Source organism: Echiichthys vipera (genome assembly GCF_963691815.1).
Source record: "Echiichthys vipera genome assembly, chromosome: 7".
In the NCBI taxonomy this organism is placed as follows: Eukaryota; Metazoa; Chordata; class Actinopteri; order Perciformes; family Trachinidae; genus Echiichthys; species Echiichthys vipera.
Genome location: NC_139832.1, coordinates 13,011,164 through 13,030,537, shown reverse-complemented (window position 1 = coordinate 13,030,537; position 19,374 = coordinate 13,011,164). Strand labels below are relative to the sequence as shown.

The 19,374-nt window shown below is 40.8% G+C and overlaps 1 protein-coding gene across 3 annotated transcripts; it reads right to left on the bottom strand.

Annotated features, from left to right (window-relative positions):
* Positions 1–4,378: 4,378 nt before the first annotated feature.
* Positions 4,379–19,346, bottom strand: dapk2b (death-associated protein kinase 2b). 3 transcript variants are annotated; one of them, XM_083917525.1, is made up of 12 exons: positions 19,239–19,346; positions 18,516–18,673; positions 12,074–12,295; positions 11,292–11,430; positions 9,869–9,998; positions 9,710–9,758; positions 9,591–9,617; positions 9,340–9,492; positions 8,834–8,879; positions 5,917–6,006; positions 5,705–5,785; positions 4,379–5,202 (listed from the first exon to the last, which is right to left on the bottom strand). In XM_083917525.1, exons 2-12 carry the CDS (start codon positions 18,590–18,592, stop codon positions 5,125–5,127), a joined length of 1,092 nt encoding a protein of 363 aa, XP_083773651.1. In that variant the 5' UTR covers positions 18,593–18,673; positions 19,239–19,346; the 3' UTR covers positions 4,379–5,124. The 3 variants fall into 3 exon arrangements, with proteins under 3 accessions (XP_083773651.1, XP_083773652.1, XP_083773653.1); XM_083917526.1 differs by having other exon boundaries at positions 18,516–18,676; positions 19,239–19,344; XM_083917527.1 differs by lacking the exons at positions 4,379–5,202; positions 5,705–5,785 and having other exon boundaries at positions 5,990–8,142.
* Positions 19,347–19,374: the final 28 nt, after the last annotated feature.

The window sequence follows — 19,374 nt, the reverse complement described above, 5'->3', positions numbered from 1 at the left end:
TGAGCACTTGCTCTATTGTAAGTTCTCACAATGTGATCAGTTGTCATGGATTTGACATCACCGCAGACTTTCTTACACAAGCTGCGTTTATCAGGGGTTAATTTGTGCAGTGTTCCGAGATGTGGACCGATGCTGCCTCAGAGACCAATTATGTGAGCGAGGCATCATCAAGCCCTCACACCCCAACCATCCACATATTGCCAGTTAATTACCTGCACCTACTCTTGTGGCACACAAGCACTGTGAACTCTTGTGGGCTTTTGATCTTCCAGGAAGACACAAACTCATGCTTTATAAGAACAACAAAGAAGCGTTTAAGCACAGGCAGTACATTTGGGAACTGACACATCCCCTTGAGCGTGTATATATACTCCCAAAACATGAACCTACATGTGTGACAGAAGGGACAGACTGTACATTATAGCATTATACCAGTGGGGATGTTTGAACCACTTCAAAACATTTAGACAATTCTTTCCTAACAAGAAGCATGAAAAAGCTTGTAAGAAAGGTTCTGAATTCAAAATAAATTGTAATTAACTATACAAAGATTGATCATGCGGTACAATTAACGGTCCTGTATTGTAAAAAAGTGAGATTTCCAGGTTTCCTTTTTGGTCGTAAAGCAGGCCGAGGTGGTAAATACATTCTGTGAAATTATGAAACACAAATCAATCACACTTCCTGGGGGCTGACCAATCTGAGCAGACTGGGGTTTTTTTTTAGGAGGGAGGGATAAAAGAGGCTTTTGGTGACAGACAGTGTGTGGAAAGTAATGTGTTTTTTGAACATTAAAACATGTAAACATGTTCTAGTAATCCCAAAAAAGTATAAACAAAGTATGAACCTGAGAATAATATGTCCCCTTTAAGAATACTTACATTGCTGTCGATAACATGTAGGCCTGAGGGGGTAACTGTCTGCCACATGAAACAGTTGTCCACTTTAAGGCTTTGTCAGATCAGCAGTTGCTCTTATGGCAGCAAAACCCAACTTTGATGAAAAGGTCAACCAATCAAATGTAAGGTCTCTCATGTTTACAAGTGAACCTCTGTATCCTAATGAGCAACACCTGCCACGTCTCTTGGGTCTAATCATGCAGGTACTGGGGATGTAGATTGCAAGGATGAAGCACGGGGGCGGTGTCGAGACCACTAACAAAGACATGCCACTCAGTGACATATCAAGAGCGCAGAGCCTAAATATGGCCACCCTTCATTAGGCCACATTTCCAAGAATAGGGGGCAGACCGTGCTCTTGTAGGTATGAATAATGAAAGCAGCCTCCTGGAGCTCATTTCCAGAGAGTAATTGTCATGCTAAAGTATGCCCTAATGATCACACAGATAAAGTGAGAGGCTGGCATTCGTGATTAATGTCCTCAGGTCTGTTTCTAGAGTTACACAGCCTCCTATGTCAGATCTTCGGACGGCTCTGTCATCGACACACGCTTGCAGAAAATAAAATAAAAAACCCCGATACAAATCACTCTAGTTAGAAGATTTTTTAAACCTTTATTTAACCAGTAAAAGTCTCATTGAGATTAAAAATCTCTGTTACAAGAGTGTACTGGCCAAGACAGGCAGCAACACAGTTCCACAATTACAGACAAAAGTTTAGAAACAACAGAGGAAATATAAATAAAGTTACAATCAGAACATCATTAAACAAAGCATGTACACACAGAAGAGTCTGCTTCAACATTAAAAAAAGGGATTTGAATTTTCAGGTGACATATAGTTGATTTCAAATATGTAACAAGTCTGTTCAATTAATATTCTAAGAAGAGATATGTTTATACCGTAAATTAATGATGAAGGCTTACAATTTATCAATGAATATGCTCACATATCATTTTTGTCAGTTCCTTTTGTTTCTTTTGCATATGCTTCATTAATGAGATTTTTTTTCTTATCTTTGTAAGCCACACAATAGTATTAACCATTATTTGTCCATGAATGTTTAATGATCATGTTTGTTTTTTTGCACATCTTTACTTTATGCACATTATGCTTTAGTATCTGCATTATTTTCTTGTAACAAATCATACTTTTACTATTGATCTTACTCCAGATACTCCTTTGTTATGCCCACTAGGTGGCACCATTGTGAAAGGAAATGATCACTGGAAAGCTACTTCTCTGATCAACAGAAAGGTTACGTGTCACTAGCCAATGCAATGATCTCAAAGTCCCAACAGGGTGGGATTATACATATTTACTTTCAGCAGAGGTCCAACATTGCTATTAAAGCTATATATGTTTACTATAATGCACACATCATTAAGATGTTATTATGAGTGTGCCTGCATCAGTGTGCCTTTTAGTGTCAGATGCCTATGATATGATGTTAAGAGTCCCCTGCAGGTAATTTACAGTAACATTCTTATTGAGGAGAGTCATTGGATTATGCCTGCTTATTGAAAACCACATTACATATTACAGTCTGGCCTCCAGACACACCACTGAGTCGAGAACTGCCTCAAAGACATCTGTATCTCTTTTGATGGACGTGGTTTTGTGTTACACATATGCAGCATACGATTTCTGACAGCACTCCTTATTTGTCTCTGTAAAAGACCCATGCATCAGATCATCCCGCCCTAAGTCTGCTGGAATCCCATGATCCCAGAACCCCGTCGCTGGTCGACCACAGAATTGATCCCAATATACTAGCTGTGACTCTGTCACATGAGATGCTTCAGCTCTAACTGTAACGGCTGACTGGAAGCCATGCCATTTCACTCTCTATCAATGACAAAGCTACAAAGGACTCAGGTCATATTTCAGTGAGACATTGATGAAATATTTACAGTCATCAGCCTGAGGAGAGTCTCCATACAGACGAGTGACCTGAGCGTGCTTAAAATGTTTTCTCTTATCTCATCTTATGCCAGTAACTCACAGGTTGTCATTGAACAGAAACATACTACTGTATAGAAGAATTTGAGTCACTGTAGGTGTACACTTTATTAAGGCCTTGAGATGTACAAAGTCAACAGTGTGACTATTGAAAGTTATATACTGTAAATTAAGCTCTTTGCTCTGAATGACAGCAGCTTGAACACTTTTTTACTTGAGTAATGCAGGCGGAAGTAAACTAAACTTATGAATTAACGAAGCCTTTAAATATTTCACCTTGTAGAATATTTAGAGAAGAAAGATGCCAGTACGTGCCAAATGTATTCATATTGACAGACTTTTCCTAATCTAGTATAGTACTGTGGATAATGTATATAACATGACATGTTTCCTGCTATCTGATTATATTTATTTACACATAACATGTAAAGATAAAATCCCAATTTTTTCATGTAGATCAAAACAGTTTTTCACTTTGTTTACTGGGAAGACTTAAAGCCAATTATTATACACAGTCTGGATTTACCATAACCATTTCTAATCATTTTGATGTCTGCATTGAATTGCATATTTTCTCTGTATCTTTATTTTTCTGTTTTGTCAATAAAGTAAAAAAGAACACAATGATGTTGACAGGGTTGTCGCTGGATGGGCTGGGAGACAAAACATTTTTTACAGAGAGCCTCAGTTACAAACTGGGGTCATGAAGTTTGAAAGACGTGGGTGTTTATCAGGCAGGGAGGGTCAAATGAACGGATGTTTCTGGTGGCATTATGTGAAACCGAAGACCCAGTGGTTTTGGAACTCGACCCACACTAAAAGCCTAAAGCCTCTGTCGCTTTATTTGGACCATTCTCTTTGTTATGTGTCTCTTGTGAGCCACCCAACTGTATCGAAGTGCAACTAAATGTCTCTTTAAACCCCTCATAGTTTAATACGCAGTTCTCTGAATAAAATGTCTTGTGTTCCTGGTGCTGTAATTCTGTAATGGGATACTGAAGCACAAACAGGCTTACAGATTTTAGACTGACCCACTTGTTGATTACTTTCTTAACATTAGTGTGTAATTGGCCTACATAGTGTCACAGCCAGAAATGTATTTAGTTCACACATTGTTCCTCCAATCTCTTTCAGCCCAACTAGGCTCAAACAACATTTCTGTTGTGAGACTAAAGAATTGACCAGTGGCTGAAGGAAAAATCAGTAAGAGTGCACTATCACAATTAGTGCTCATTGATGTTCAGAGAATTCATAATGTCTTAGAGCCACTAGTGTTGGTGTACCTTTTATAGCTCAGGGCATTGTTTGTAGCACATTCATAATTGTCTTGTGGGATGTGCTGTGCGATGTCTTTGGGGATCAGGATGCCGATACACTTTTCACACCTCTAGACCAACATACAGTATAGTCATAATCCCAGTTACAGAGACCATTTTAGTGGGTAGAGTCATGGGATGTTACAATTACATTGTTTTTTGACATAGAAACTCACATAGAAAACAAACTTTTTATCATTAATTTATTAAACAAAATTACAATTTACAATACATACAAGTGAACAGAAAAATATGTATGCATGTTTAAAACAGTGTATGCTTCTTTTAATGAGCAATGAGATACAGGTAACAGTGAAATTAAGACATTTGGATGATATTTATGTATATTTACACCATAAATACATCAGAACCTAACCATTGCTTTAAAAATATTAAACAGTGAAATGTCTATATACTGTCTTTATGCATGCATAAGATGAAATGCAATTATTGCCCCATCGGATGTAAGTCATTCAAAATATCCTATGTTAAATACAGTAAATTGATGTGGCAAATGTAGAGGTTAGGCAGAACAACATGTAAACATTTGGTTATGAAGATCTGCTCCCATCTTATTTATCTGTCAGTGCTTTGGACAATATACCTCTTGTTAATCCAAACTGCAGCCTGCACACTAAAAATAAAATGTTCTAACTCTGTCTCTACTCGGATGTTAAACAGCAGCTGAGGGACTTTTAAGACTGCAGTTGCAGTTGTGGAAGTGCTAACATTGGCCTCTTAGTTCCTGTCAACGATAATCCAGTTATTCTTATGCTTGAATTTAGAAATTGCAGAATACTATCTAACACACAAGAGATGAAAAAAAAAAAGGCCTTCGTCGATGAAACAGCAGTCACTCAAACAGACACTGTCAGATGACTTCTGAAGTAACAGCTGCAAAGTGTGCGTCAAAAAGGTGCAGAGTCACTATTTTGTAACTTGTTGCCCTCAGGAAGTGCTGCTTCTCTTTCTGCTCCGCGGCCTCCTCTTCAGGACATCTTCTTCTTGGTCACTTTCACAATCCCTCTGAAATAATCCAAACCAAATGTTTGAGAAACAGCTGTGAAATTGTTTGTGTAGTGACAGGTGATGACAGTTCTACGACAGCTTAAACATGTGTGAAGAATCAATGTAGCTAGCTTAGCTAAACAGCCAGCCTGGCTCTGTCTGAAGGTAACAGAGACCTCCAAAGCTCCCTGTTAGCAACCTTTTTTTCTTGATTGTTTTACCCCTACAAAAACTAAGGAGTAAAAAAGACAATTTGCATTTTAATGAGGGGTTGTGTGCAGAACTATTTATTCGGCGGGAGGAGTGATTTCCTAAAGTCTGCATTGGCAAGGAAGTTACTGCTCATGGAAATCAAGGACAGGACCAGGCTAGTTGCATCTTGTTTTCCAGTCCTTTTGCTAAGCTTCATAATCACTGTACACACGTTTTTCCCATCTAACTGTAGGCAAGAAAGCAAATGTGTAAAATCCCCAAATTGTCCAGACTGAGCCATTGCTGTTATCTATACAACAGTTCTTACCCCGTCCTGCGCAGGCAGCTTGTGGCCCTTCTTCATGATCCGTGTTAAGTGATTGCACAGAGCCACAATTCTGAATGTAAGCTGTTGAACAGATGAGAGCAAAGAGAATGAGTCAAGAAAGCAATCAAGAGCAACTTTAAAAAAAAATAAAAATAAAAAATCTATATACATATAACCCTGATAGCTGTAAGTAAATCATCTGTGTACTTTACCCTCCACCTGCGTCTGGCGTACTGTCTCTTAAAGTTCTCCAAGTTGACCACTGATAACCTCTTCACCATGGCTTGTCTGGTATTCAGAGGCTGCAGAGACACAATGAGGAATGAAATGACGGAGGCAGTATCTTTCTCGTTAATGTGAAATGTTCAAACAAATTCAAAAACCTTATGCCAAGCTGCTAGTCTAATTTGACACTATACTCTGAGCTACAACAGGAATTATTTTGAAATCACAAATCACAAGAATTTGTAAATGGGATACACAATAAATGATGAACATTTATTTCAGTGTTTAGACGACAGTGGAAAATGTCAAAAGTGTACATAAAGTCAAAAAAGTGAGAGGCGTGTACAAGAAGATCTCTTGAGGTGCTACAAACACTGATAAGGAGGTGACACTTTTCGTGGTCTTATTATAGATGTTGTTGTTTCCTGTCGGCTGATAAAACATCTCCAAGAAAGAAATAAGAAAGGTTTTTAAAATAAATAAATACATTCAGTAAAAGTGCTCATTTGAATCTATTAAAAATAATCAACAATACATTCATAAGTACATATTTAACTTTACAAATGGATAACCTTTATGTAAAAACAAGATACAGTATTAAAAATAGAATGGAATAAAAAAATCAATAAATCAATTTGAACTTCTGATACATTCCATTGAAAAGTCTTCTTCTGGCAGTAACACAGTAAAAACATTCATAACAATTTATCTTCATTATCATAACTTCATGAAACAAACAAACTTTTTCTGTGTTTATTCATCTACAGAAGCGTAGCCTCAACATCGCTTCTTCTTTCTGTTTTATGGCAGTTTGCAACCATTGCTTTTGCGGTTGCATACTGTTACTATTTACCAGAGGAATTGTCTATGAGTTGCATTCTAGCATATCTTTATAATCAAAGTCTTCTACTATTTTCATGTTTTTACTGCGAGGGGGACAAAGGCACACGCTTTCAACATTGAGGGGAATGTGTCCCCTGCTTCCCCCCCAGGATCTGCATCCATGGTGGGTCGATACATTTAATAAAATGGAAACGTACGACTGGCGGCTATCACGAACACTTTTAAACATGCTCTCTTTGTGCCACTGGACTGTATGTTGACAAGTGGGGTGGGGCCCTTTTGGACGGGGAAGCCCGGGGGTATACTTTACAGGCGCGGCTTAGTCAAACAAGACTTGACAGTGAGCTTCAAAGGGGCTGGTAGGCAGATTTTGTTTTAACATTCAGATAGGGCTAACTATTTCCAGTCTTGGTGCGAAGCTAAGCTAACTGTCTCCTGCCTGTAGCTTCACATTTACCATATAGATATGAAAGTGAAATCCATCTCATCTAACTTTCAGGAAGAACGCACATAAGCGCATCTCCCGAAATTTCTATTCCTACTCTTACTTTAACCGAAAAGTATCGTACTACAGAGCTCACACAAGAAAATAAAAAAATTGAAACAAAGAAAATGTAACAATGATACACTCAAAGGTTTGTGCTGTTAAAAAAATAAATCAATGTGTTGAATTCAAACCACCTCATTTTTTAGAAAAGATGTTTAAGATCAATGAAAGTGTGTCTTTATTTGTGTAAGCCAGACTCTGTGAGTGGCTGTTTGGCCTCAGGGCACAGTTCCCTCCTGCAGGCCGGAAGCAGCAGCTCCTTCAGCGCCTGCTTCACGTCCGTATTCAGACTACTGCTGTGGATGCTGCCATTGGCTCCTTCTGGATGCAGAGAGCTCATCACCTCCTGCAGCCACTGCAGCTCAGAGTTCAGCTCCTGCCTCAGAGCGTCCAGCTGACCCTCCCTCTGGCTGTACTTCCCACTGATGCTCTCCAGGCTGGCATCTATAGACCTTATGTCCTCCTGCAGAAGCCTCCTTGTGGCCTCCACTTTACGGAACTCATAGCGGACCTGGGAAAGCTGCTTCCTCGCAGTCTCACTCTCCTCCTTGTACCAGGCCTCCTTATCGTTGTAGATGGAGAACAGTGCTTCTATATCACCCTGCAGAGTGTGGCGGGCTCCCGCCACCTCTGACAACCCTGTCTCCATCAGATTGACGTCTTCCACCACATGGGCAAAACGCTCAAAGTTGGCATACGTGTTGTTCTGGGGCATGCTGGAGTGGGACTGGATGGTGTACTCCTTTAGACGCTTCGTCTTCAGCTGCTCCAATTTGTTCTCAGCCTCAAGGGCAGCGATATCCTCTTCCATGTCGCCACAGGACTTCAGACAGAAGGGTGGAGGGGGGGAACACTGAGTGAGAGGCTGTCTCATTGTTGCATCTTGAAAACACACACAGTGGTGAATATCCCAGCAGATGTGGCTCTGTAGGATTAGTGTGTGACCCTACAGCGCAAAGCCATGGCAGGTAAGAGCGCCACAAAAACAACAGACATTCTCGTTCAGGGTGTTATGTTTCCTGGCTTCATGCTTGTATCCAAACAGGACGAAGTCTCCACAGCGAAACACCGTTTACATGCATCTCAACAGCTAATGTTGGACTTCTTCAACATTACAGGTTGTTAAATGTCCATGCCATTAAAAACAAAATTAGTGACGTCTTCAGCTCGGTCTCTTAAAACTGCAAAAGCTAGCTATACCAGATCTGTGCAGCCAAGTTTTGTGTTGAGGTGAAGGGTGAAAATAATATCCTCAGAGATGGGGTGTGGTGTAATGATGTGCAGTGATGTGTTTCGGCAACAAGCCAGAACATACAGAAAATTAGTCAGTGTGGACTTTTTGAGCATTAACTCAATAGGTATTTGGCATATTTAAAGATGGACTTTCCTTTCTGATAAGAAACGAACCTCTTACCCATATGTTACCTTTGAAATCAACTGTTAAAAACAAGCTCAACACAGTAGTTATTGAGAGAACAAATACATGCCATAAAACACACAAATCAAGCGCATACCTTAATCCAATGATGGTTGAGGGCGTCTTGTATGGTCATCCGTTTTCTAAAGTGATGAGAGCAAGTAAATGCAGCTAAGTAAATACACCAGAACAACTGGACGCACAGAACATGTTGAGCAGTCATGCTTTGGGATGTGAATCTCTCAGGAATACAAGACTATTTGGTTTCCTGGAGGTGCATTTTAATGGAAACACATGTTAAGCAACAAGAGCAAGATCACACAGTGCAGAGAAAGACATACAGTGCTTTTCTTGGGATTAGTTTACAGTATAGATAATGTTCATTTAGTTTTATTCAGTGTATCATTGTGTACCAAAAACAAAAGGTGCCTAAATCCTTGCTCTAGATTTCTGTGGACTGCCTGGCCTTTCATTCTCATTTGGATCAGGTCTGCACATTATCCGCACTGGGGATTTAATGCAGTGAAACCTCTAATTCTGGGCTTTGTATTGGAATCGTCAAGACTTGACCTTTGGCCTTCAGCTGTTTGTCAGTTCTTATACCTCGTGTCCTTCACCAGGAGCTGACTGATGAAGCTCTTGGCCAGCTCGCTCGTATTGCTGAAGAGCTCTTCGTCAAACTCGTAGTCCATCGCCGAGATGTTTCCCAGCGTTTCCTGCTTCGTGTCCCCGAGGAAAGGTGAAGCGCCGCTCAGACTGAAACAACATTCACACACTCACTTAAATAGTCCTCGATAATCTCTCCTCGGCGCATTAAGATTCTCTTATTATAATCACGAAGCTTCCCAACTTACAGTATATATGTGATGACTCCAATGCTCCTGTGAAAAACAGCACAAGGTTAATCCAAAGGTATGCACTGCAGCGTGTTGTGTGGAAGGCAACAGAGTCAGAGGTAATTAAAAGCTCTTACCACATGTCTGCCTCCAATCCCAGTTGCTCATAGTTGACTATCTCTGGAGCTGAAAATAGACAGCAAAAACTCCTGCATAACAACCAGTGCCAGGCCAAAAACCAAGCCTCCTCTTAAACTCTCCTACATTGCAAACACATCTCATATAAAAACACTTACCAACAAATTCAGGGGTTCCGAAAATGTTTTTGAAATCTGCCCCAGCTTCTATTTTGTGTGCCAGTCCAAAGTCTATGAGTTTGATGCGGGGTAGAGGAACATTTCTGTCCAGCAGCATTATGTTTTCAGGCTGAAGTGCAAAAAGAACAAAACACCCACATTCGTTAGCAGATTTCTACTTATAGCAAGACTTGGCGATTCATAAACAACACTGAGTAAAACAAGTTACCTGGTTAAAGCCTTTCACGTTAGCATTAAAGAAAAACATTGCAGCAGTTACAGTCACTTGTCAGTGTAAAGTAATAAACTATTAAAGGAAAAGTTCAACAGTTCAACTTGGACATTTTACATTAAGGGTTAGTTCTAACTAAGAAGCTTCTGCTTGCAGCTGGCTAACTTGCTCTAGCTTAGCACAAAAAATGGAAACAGTAGAAAACAGCTAGCATAATGGAGGTACAGGAGTGACATAAAAAATGTAAATAAAGTAAATACAAAAAATGTGGACATATATGTATATATATATATATATATATATATACATATATATATAATTAATTAATAAATACATTTTATCAATTTCCATATGTATTTGTTCAGTTGTTTACATATTTTAAAAAAATATATACTAATATATTTTTGGATATAAATCACTTATTTACTTATTCATTATTTTATTTATTATACTTTATTTATCTCCTTTACGGATTTATTTTGTTTTATGACAGCCCCTTAGATTCCATATATAAAAGCAATAGTGTAAAAACAGACAAATCGATGTTTATGGGTTTTAGGGGAAATAGTTCAGCACACATTTCTGTTAGTTTTTTTGGATGGATTAGACAAACAAGACTCAAGTTGTTAATTCATGACCTTAGAAACTGTGCTGCTTTGGATTCCAACAAATCAATATAAAGGTTGCAAGTTCTGACTGGACAGAAGTTTGAACATTTTCCTCAAATGATTTACCCTGATTTTACAGCAAATGCTATGCACAGATGAGTACACAGATCTGTCATTGTGAAGTGAAGGTCAAAGTCAGGTTTGATTCAGGCTCTTCACTGAGTGTTCTTTTTCCTTAATAAGCCAAATTAAAAGTGTTAAATGTGAGGCGGAGCTGCAGCTGCAGAAAAACAGGACAGTGAACTATCAGCAGCGTGGGCGACACTGCTGTCTGAAAGCAAAGAGATAACCTTGTGGTGTCTGTATCTGAGAGTCTGGACTTCAGCCACAGAAAACAGGAAGGATGTGTGATTCAGAATAGTGAAACTCTAACGCCACGTAGTCGTCATTAGACACCTGCTATATATATTTGACATTATGTCCCGCTCAACCTTAAGTGTACTTGCGTGAAGGTAAAGAATATCATCTTCAACACGAGACAAGTATAGATTGACATGCGATGCACAGATGGAGACTGTTGTACCTTCAGATCAAAATGTGCGATCCTCTTGGAGTGGAGATACTGGACTCCATCTAGGATCTGTTTGATAAACCGAGTTGCTTCCTCTTCGCTGAGAGACTCCTTCTGAGCCAAGAAATCAAACAGCTCTCCTCCAGACACCCTGTAACAAACACACACTCAGAGACACATCCTGGGGGGCTTAGATAATCTGGAATGAGGGCTCTCTAGTTATCTAAAGTGACTTCTCAGGATTTGGATGCACTGGTTCAGGATGCCTTAGATATGTTTGTTTGTGGTAACAGTTACTTGAAAATACTTGAAAAGCTGCTGAAAAGTGGTATAAAGCATCCTTTGACCAGCTGGCAGCCGTAAACATGATAATGTTCTTTTATATTCACACAAAGAAAACACAACAGACTGAATGACGCACTATGTCTCATCCTGCATCTATCAGGAACTGTTCTGTCAGTCAGTTCACTCCTGCTTCGATTGAACTGAGCTTTCTTTTAGTAACTAATTGAGCCCTTCACGTTGCCAGGCACTCATTGGACCCAAACGGGGCCCTCTTTTACAACACAAGCCTTATTGACTCATTGGCATTGGTTTCTATCTGGCACACGTGATCCTAGCAAAACGCAAATTCAACAAACAATCTATGTAGGACGCACAGATGAGGACATGGACAAGAACAATTCTGTGTAGATGTTCAGATGTTCCAAGGGTGTAACGCTAGTTTAATTTGGCAAGCGGGAACAAAACCTATTATTTAATTGTACGGATATGGTGATGCATTAGTGACTCACAGTTCGAGGACGAGCACCACGTCCGTGCGGTTCTCGTAGACATCATGCAGCGACACAACGTTGTTGTGCTGGAGCTGCTGCAGGATGTCCACCTCCCTCTCGATCTCCTCTCTTTTTACGCCACGTCTGCTGGCCCGACTCTGGCGCTTCTTGATGAACTTGGCTGCATATTCAATGCCTGTACTTTTCTCTATACAGCGTTTGACAATTGCAAACTGCCCACTGCAGACACAAAAGAATGAAAAAAAGAAGGTGTTACTTAATCTTAATTACTTAATTACCGTTTTGTTTGTCTCTGGTGTTGAGGGTACTATAGGTAGAATTTTTCAAGACGAATTTCTAATGAAATTCAACAATTAACAACAGGATGTAGCTACGGGTGAAGACAGACGTCAGGGAGGAAGCTGCATGTCAAAACCAGCTGAAATATTTAGGTACAGTCCATCACTTCCTGTTTCCCTGCCAGACAGAGAACAATCAGACAGGCCGGCAGTGTGAAGGGAGCTGCTATCCTCCCACTCCAGCGACCTTCCTGCCAAATTTCTAGCCACCATTGAGAGATCATTCCACTGAAAAAAATCCCCAAAACTCAGACTATTTCACAACAGAGGTATGGCTTAGAGACCATCTCTCAGTGGATTATTGTTCACTTTTCATTGTGCTCTTGTATTGCATGCTACAGCCCGTGGACATGTGATTATGGCATCTCGATAAAGAGTTTAAAGCCTGAGCTTTACTCACCCAAAAACGGGCATTTCAGCTTACAGACAGGAGCGACTCCTCCAGTAAACTTTATTGTTACTCTCCCCTAACATAACTGCACAGTCATTTCACTCCTAATTGACCCACTGACAGACTGAATGAGAAGAGTGAAAACATCTTCCAGCACTGTCGCCCCGTTAAATATATGTGTGAGTCTCCATGACTTTATTATCAGCACTTGTAATCTTAGCCTGCTGCCACTCCTGCTGCTGTGGGCTGACCTGCCCACTCTATACATTCAGACTCTGAAAACAAGCCTCTCTGTCACTGATCAGTCAGTAACAAGCCACAGAAAGACACAAGGGCGAGTGTTGTGGGGACGATGAATGTTAACTTTGACAAGATAGAAGAGGAACATTCAGTCAAGAATGCATACAGAGAAGTGACTAGTGATTGGATAAAACATAGTAAAACCTGTGGACGGAAGTGTTTACGGCATACCTTTGCAAATTATTCAACCCATTGTATTTTTAGAGGTTGTAAAAGAACACACAGAGTGAGGACACAGATAATGACTGGCAGGCATATGTTTTGGAAATAACTGTCCACACAGAGATTCCAGGGTGCCTGTGAGAGGCTGTTCAGTCTGTGTCCACTATCATCATTATGTCTAGTGGGCTAAGAATAGCCTGGCCCACAGGCCCACACTCCACCTGCCACATCTCTGCTGCTGCTGGGGTGAAGGAAAAAAGGCTCACCAAAAACATATGGATACACGCTGTGGTCCTGCCACACTCATTCCACACAGAAATTTGCTCTAGCTCGTCACTAAACAAATTTGGGATGGGACACAAAAGTAAAAGTCACCTTTCCTTTACACATTAGTGTGGGACGGTTGAGCCAGTATGCTCTTTTTTGAGGCACACCCTGTCCTGTGCAGCTCAACAATTACATCTGGGAGCTGCTTCACTGAAGACTTTTATTTTTAAAAGTTATGTTAGTACAAAGAAAAAAAACAAACAGTTACTGAGGTGTACTTTGACCATGCACACCCAGATTTTCATTGACTATAACACTGGGAGGACAAAATATTTGATGGAATGTCCAATATTGTTATGCAATCGAGGGCAGCAACACTGCAAACTGTGGCCTCAAATATCTTAATCCACATTTCTTTGACACATTCTGGAAAGAAAACTAGATTATAAGTGTCACAAACACACATTAGTATTAGTTGAAGGGCGCATGTATTGGACTGTATTGAAAAATATTCATTTAATTCCCCAGTAGCTTCCAGGACCTCTCTCATTTACTGCAAGGCAACAAAGGCACTGACAAGATCAGATGTTGGTGTGAATATGACCCAACAGAGGAGGGGGTGTACAGTGTAACAATGGTCTTCAAAGTGTCACACACCTGCCACAAAGGAAAAATAAAAAAACAGGGTGGGTGGGGTGCTGAAGCAGAGCAGCAGTGTGGATTCTCAAAGGCTCCCTCCATCTGTTCTATTCAGAGGATATTTCCACCCCTGAGACATCCCTGAAAGGCCGACCCCTGTTCGAGATGACTCCGTTTATGTGTGAACTGAGGAGGAGGGTAAGTCGCTCAACAAATTCCACTTGCAAAAACAAACATCAAGCGCTCTGAGGGGAGGAAGTGTCACATGGCCGAAGCAGTAACAGCGTCCTTGATTTGCCTGTTAAACAAGACCGAACAGAATGTGAGGATGTACACAGCACAACTGTCAGTGCACAGGGCTTTACTTTGGTGTTGTTATGAGGTGCAGAGTAACAGTGAGAGCAGTGATGCTGGGGAGTGGTATTCCACAACGGGCCAGGCGTGCCGGCTGTCTTAGTTCTAAGCCGGGCCAGTGGGGCTGAAAGTACCATCTCCCCGGAGAGTTTCCACTTCCAACAGCTGAAGGTCATTATCCTCAGACAAGGTTGGAGTACTGCTCGGACAAGTGGCGCCGGCCCAATATTTAAACACATTTCTCAACTGAACCTCTGGGGCGGCGTGACAAAGACAGCCAGATTCATAATTGACCAAGCCCTGTCCCTAACCACCCGACCATCTGTGATCTCGAATGTGGAGGAGAAGCAGCTTGAAGGTCTAAAACGTGTCACTTTTGAAAACCCTTTATCTGCTATTATCATGAAATATCTCAACATTTATGCCCATGAAGTGTTCACGACACTCTAGATTCCCACTTGTTTTGAAGTGGTCTAATGTCGACAATGCATCTGTGGAGTAGCGGGGCTCTATGAGTGTCTGCTGACAGTAATGGGGTGTCAAAATGGGAATTCCAGGAAGAGGTCAACGTGGAGTTCCCTGTGTCAGGCTGCACTGAATAAACGCTATTTCTCACCCACTGAACAGCAGGAATGTCTGTTCCTCAGAGCTGAATACACACACACTCTTGTCCCGCTCCTTGTCCGTGCTATAGATACATCATGTACAGTAAATCCCTTTAGAGGAAATTCTAGCTCTTTACCGTGTTCATCAGCAGCACCTGTGTGCCTCACGACTGTCGGCTCTTTTCACTTCAACACATCTACTCTGTGATGGCTGTGGCTTTAAGTGTGCATCGCTGCCCTCCCTGCATTCTCTCCAAAGACAAAAGACTTCTGCAACCTGAAAACATTTCTCTAATTAATTTCCTTCTGCAAAAACGTGGCAAGTATTTCCAGAAATAACAAATAGAGACACAACTCAGAGACAAATTGAGAAACACTTTGCATATCAAGTGTGGTGTGATGTGACCTTTTCAGTGTTCCTGCATTCAGTTGGAACTAGAAATTTGCGCAGTACAATAATGAGACGGCCGACAGCTCTGTGAGACTGTACTTAAACAATGGGGCTGTCATGTAAATACTAACTTTGGCATGCTGACATGCTCACACTGACAATGCTAACATGTTGACGTTTAGCAGGTATACTTTTTGTACCATGTTCACCATCTCAGTCTAGCATTTTAGCATGCTGCCATTTGCTAAGTAGCACTAAACACAAAGTTCAGTTGAGATAGAAGGGGAATGTTCGTTTTGCAAGTATTTAGTGGTAAATCACATATTTAAGTCAGTAGGATTCATCCTTTGGGGACCATGAATGTCAAACAAAATTACAAAATGTAATTGCAATCCAATAGTCATCAAGATATTTCAGTTTGGACCAAAGTGTTGGATCGACTGACTAGGGCTGTGTATCATTACTCGATACCTTTAAAGTATCGACCGATAGCTTTCTTCAATTTAATGACACTGGATTGATCCACTACCGCAGCATGGACAACCCATACAGTCTGTGGTGTGGTGAATTTGGTGTGTATGACAGAGTGGGCAGTTCAGCATGTAGAGATGTCACCGGAACGTTCAAAAGTTTGCCTAGATACTACAGGCCTGTGGTGTCTGATAAAAATGAATGGATAAAATGCAGAAAGATTATTTCAAATGAAGTACTTTTTTGGTTTCGGTATCACTCGTACCGGTCATAGTATCATAATTGTTTAAATGATATCTAGCCCTAAGACTGACAGGCTGACATTGCTATCTCTAGAGCCATGCCGCTCATGAGGCTTAAAACACAAACCACAAACTCCACTATGATGTAAGTGCAGTATTGACAGATTTTTAAAATGAGGAGGAAGTTTACAAGCCTTTTATTTTTGTTCAGGCATGCAAAGACAATGGCACTTCCTATCCAGTGATGCATCCTGTGAATTTTTCTATCAAAGATGTTGTTTTTTTTTCATTAATGGCAGCCACAGTATATTGCATCTAGCAAGGCAGTAGTAAAGAAATACAAATTCTCGGGTGTTTTGACCAAACATGGAGAAGAATGACGGTCACTTGTATAACAGCTAACAACAGTCTCACCAGTCTGGTGGGACGGCCGGTGGCAGGTGTGGGATCACACTGTGACACTTCCTACTGTATTTCATCATCAGTGTCATCACTCAAATGGTAAGACAGGTCAGTAAATGCCTCACATCTCAAGCAAGGGGTTGTTTTACAGCTTGGTTTACCAAAAACTCACGTCAGTAGTGTAAAGAAACAACTGCGTGGGGCCCTTTGACATTAAAATCTGTCAATAGGGGGGCAGTATGATTCATTTATTTTCCTGTAACGAATGGCTCAACAATTCCATAGAGCACAGAACATTTTAAATAATAAAACACAGATCTGTTTTTGGCTCCCATCATCAAATTTCCCCAACCTCTCGAGAGGACGATTGAGTAACAGTTCCACAGTGGCGTAAAGTGGAGAGGTCTGAACCCATGAGGCTCCCACACACTGTGGGCAGGGTGGGCTGCATCATCCAACACTCACTACAACGTTGTCAAAACAAGCCAGAAGACCAATAAGCAAAAACATTCCGGCAGCTGAATTGGTGATACAATTCTCAGACTCATTCTGTGACTGAAAGAGCATTTCTCGTTTTCAGTTGCAGGCTGTGGCTTTTAACCACATCAGCTTTCTATATCCCATGGCAGTAGTGCTGAACATGTGCTCAACTCAGCTCACAGCAACAGAGTCGTCTTATCAAGCAACATGTTTCCAGCCCCCAAACACAACTCAGTGATATTGTCAGTCTTTAAACAACACATTTCCACGCCTTCCATTTACCAGTATTACTCTCTGATAAATAAGACACTCTTTATTAACCTTAACTTTACAAATGCTTTAAAAAAGGATTTTTAAAGGTCCGATAGTATTCTCATTTTCAAACTTTGTCTTTTGGGTTTCTACGGGAACATGTTTACATGCTTTAATGTTAAAAAACAGATTATTTTTCTCATACTATCTGTCTGAATACACCTGTATTCACTCTTTGTCTGAAACGCTCCGTTTTAGAAAAAAGCCCAGTCTGCTGCTCTGATTGGTCAGCGTTTCTGGGTCTGCCCTCTCTGTGTCTCTGCTCTGTCATTGCATTGAACCACAAACGTATGGAAGTCCTGATGGCCAGTGGCGCATCAAAGGTTTTTATTATCCGGGGTGGCCCAAGTGGGGCACATACTCATGCAGGGGTGTGTAAAGTGTAAAATACAGTATATGAAAATGCAGCTCGAGCACCCATTTTGAAAGCTTGGGTTGGGTTGTCCTGTCAGGGTGTGTCAAAGAAGCTGTGCAGTAAATTAATATTTTGACTCGTGAAAGGTTAAAGGTCGGACACTTTCCTTTCACACCCTTTCTATCTGTTAGCAAGTGGTGCACATACCCAAGCCATCCTTCCGTGCAGTGTGGATTTGTAGCTTCCTCAATCCACTCCTGCACCCCCACCAACTTCCTTTAATCTATTTCCCCCATGGGACACAATTTCCTCGATGTCTGTCTCGATTAACACTCCTCTTCAACATTCAACTTCAACACATTGATCAAACACCCCGAATCAGCTCTTGCAAAAGCAGTAAATTACATTTTATTCGGTTTCCTGTACTGGACAGATCATGCATAAACAGAGCTTGTTTTCTCAGAGTGTATTTACTTTTGGAACGTTATCTCTCGCTGTAAACTTCAACCTACTTAAACACAGGCGGACACTCCTCATTTCAAGCTTAAACAGGCCAGCTGTTTGCATAAGTACACACCATAGACTGTGGTAGGCCTACGCATGAAGACCACTGTGTCAAGAGGCATGCAGTGGAGAAATGAATCACTCTGACTCACACAAAGTGAGGAGGATCATTTTTTTATGAGCAGAATTAAACATTTCCAGCTGTACATATCTGAAAGATACTCACCTTCCTAGTTCTTCTCCAATTTCATAGAAATCGTCCACATTTTGTTGCTTGAATACCGCCATGCCAGGTGTCTTCATTGATGTAGTTTATCTCCTCGATGTGCACCACTAAAACCCGTCTATCCAGAAGTCTTCTTCCCTTTTTCCACAAGTTCAACCCTGCTGATAGAAAAAAGGTGTTCCTGTTGATTTCCGACTGGAGTGATGAAAATGTTCACATGTCCCAGCTTGCTCTATAGCATTCCATCTCAGAGTTGTACCTGCTTTCACCTGCTTGTTGAGAAAGTCTAAACACTATAAGATTGCTACACTTATTCTTTCACTTGTCTAAATACTGATTATAGGCTTTAAAAAAAATAACAAGCACAACTCATGCAACTGTGCCAAAGCTGGGCAGTGCAACAGTGGTTCGTTCTTGTGATTATAACAGGATTAAAAATTAAAAGAAAAGAGCATTTTGGGTAATTAGGGCAATTTGCTCCTGTTGTGAAACCTTTTGTCTGGCAAAAAAGCTGACATTGGCAGCAACATATGCTTTAAAGATTTTAAGAAAAACACATATAAACTGCTATGAATTACAATTTAAAAACAGGATTGTCATTCATTCCCCACTATAAGAGTGAGCTCTCATGTACATACAAAAATGTGACGACAAAAAAACTGAAACAATGACTTCCCATCTGATAAGTTTCATATCACACTTGAAGCAGCTCCACAAACTGACCTTATGTCTGAAGCAGATCTGATGATAAACTTGCATCGGCTCCCAAGTTTCCTACAGCCGGTCTGCTCTCCTCATGGCTGCAGCTCAGGCTCCTTTTGTGTCTCTGTTGTTTTCTGTCACTTATGGCAGCACCATC

Excerpts from the sequence above, each read along its gene's own strand:
- dapk2b (XM_083917527.1), bottom strand. The coding sequence starts at position 18,592 with ATGAAGACACCTGGCATGGCGGTATTCAAGCAACAAAATGTGGACGAT. Across the intron at positions 8,880-9,339 it reads CTCCTGGTGAAGGACACGAG|AAAACGGATGACCATACAAG; the intron begins GTATAAGAACTG and ends TCATCACTTTAG. Across the intron at positions 8,143-8,833 it reads TCAACCATCATTGGATTAAG|TCCTGTGGCGACATGGAAGA; the intron begins GTATGCGCTTGA and ends TTCTGTCTGAAG.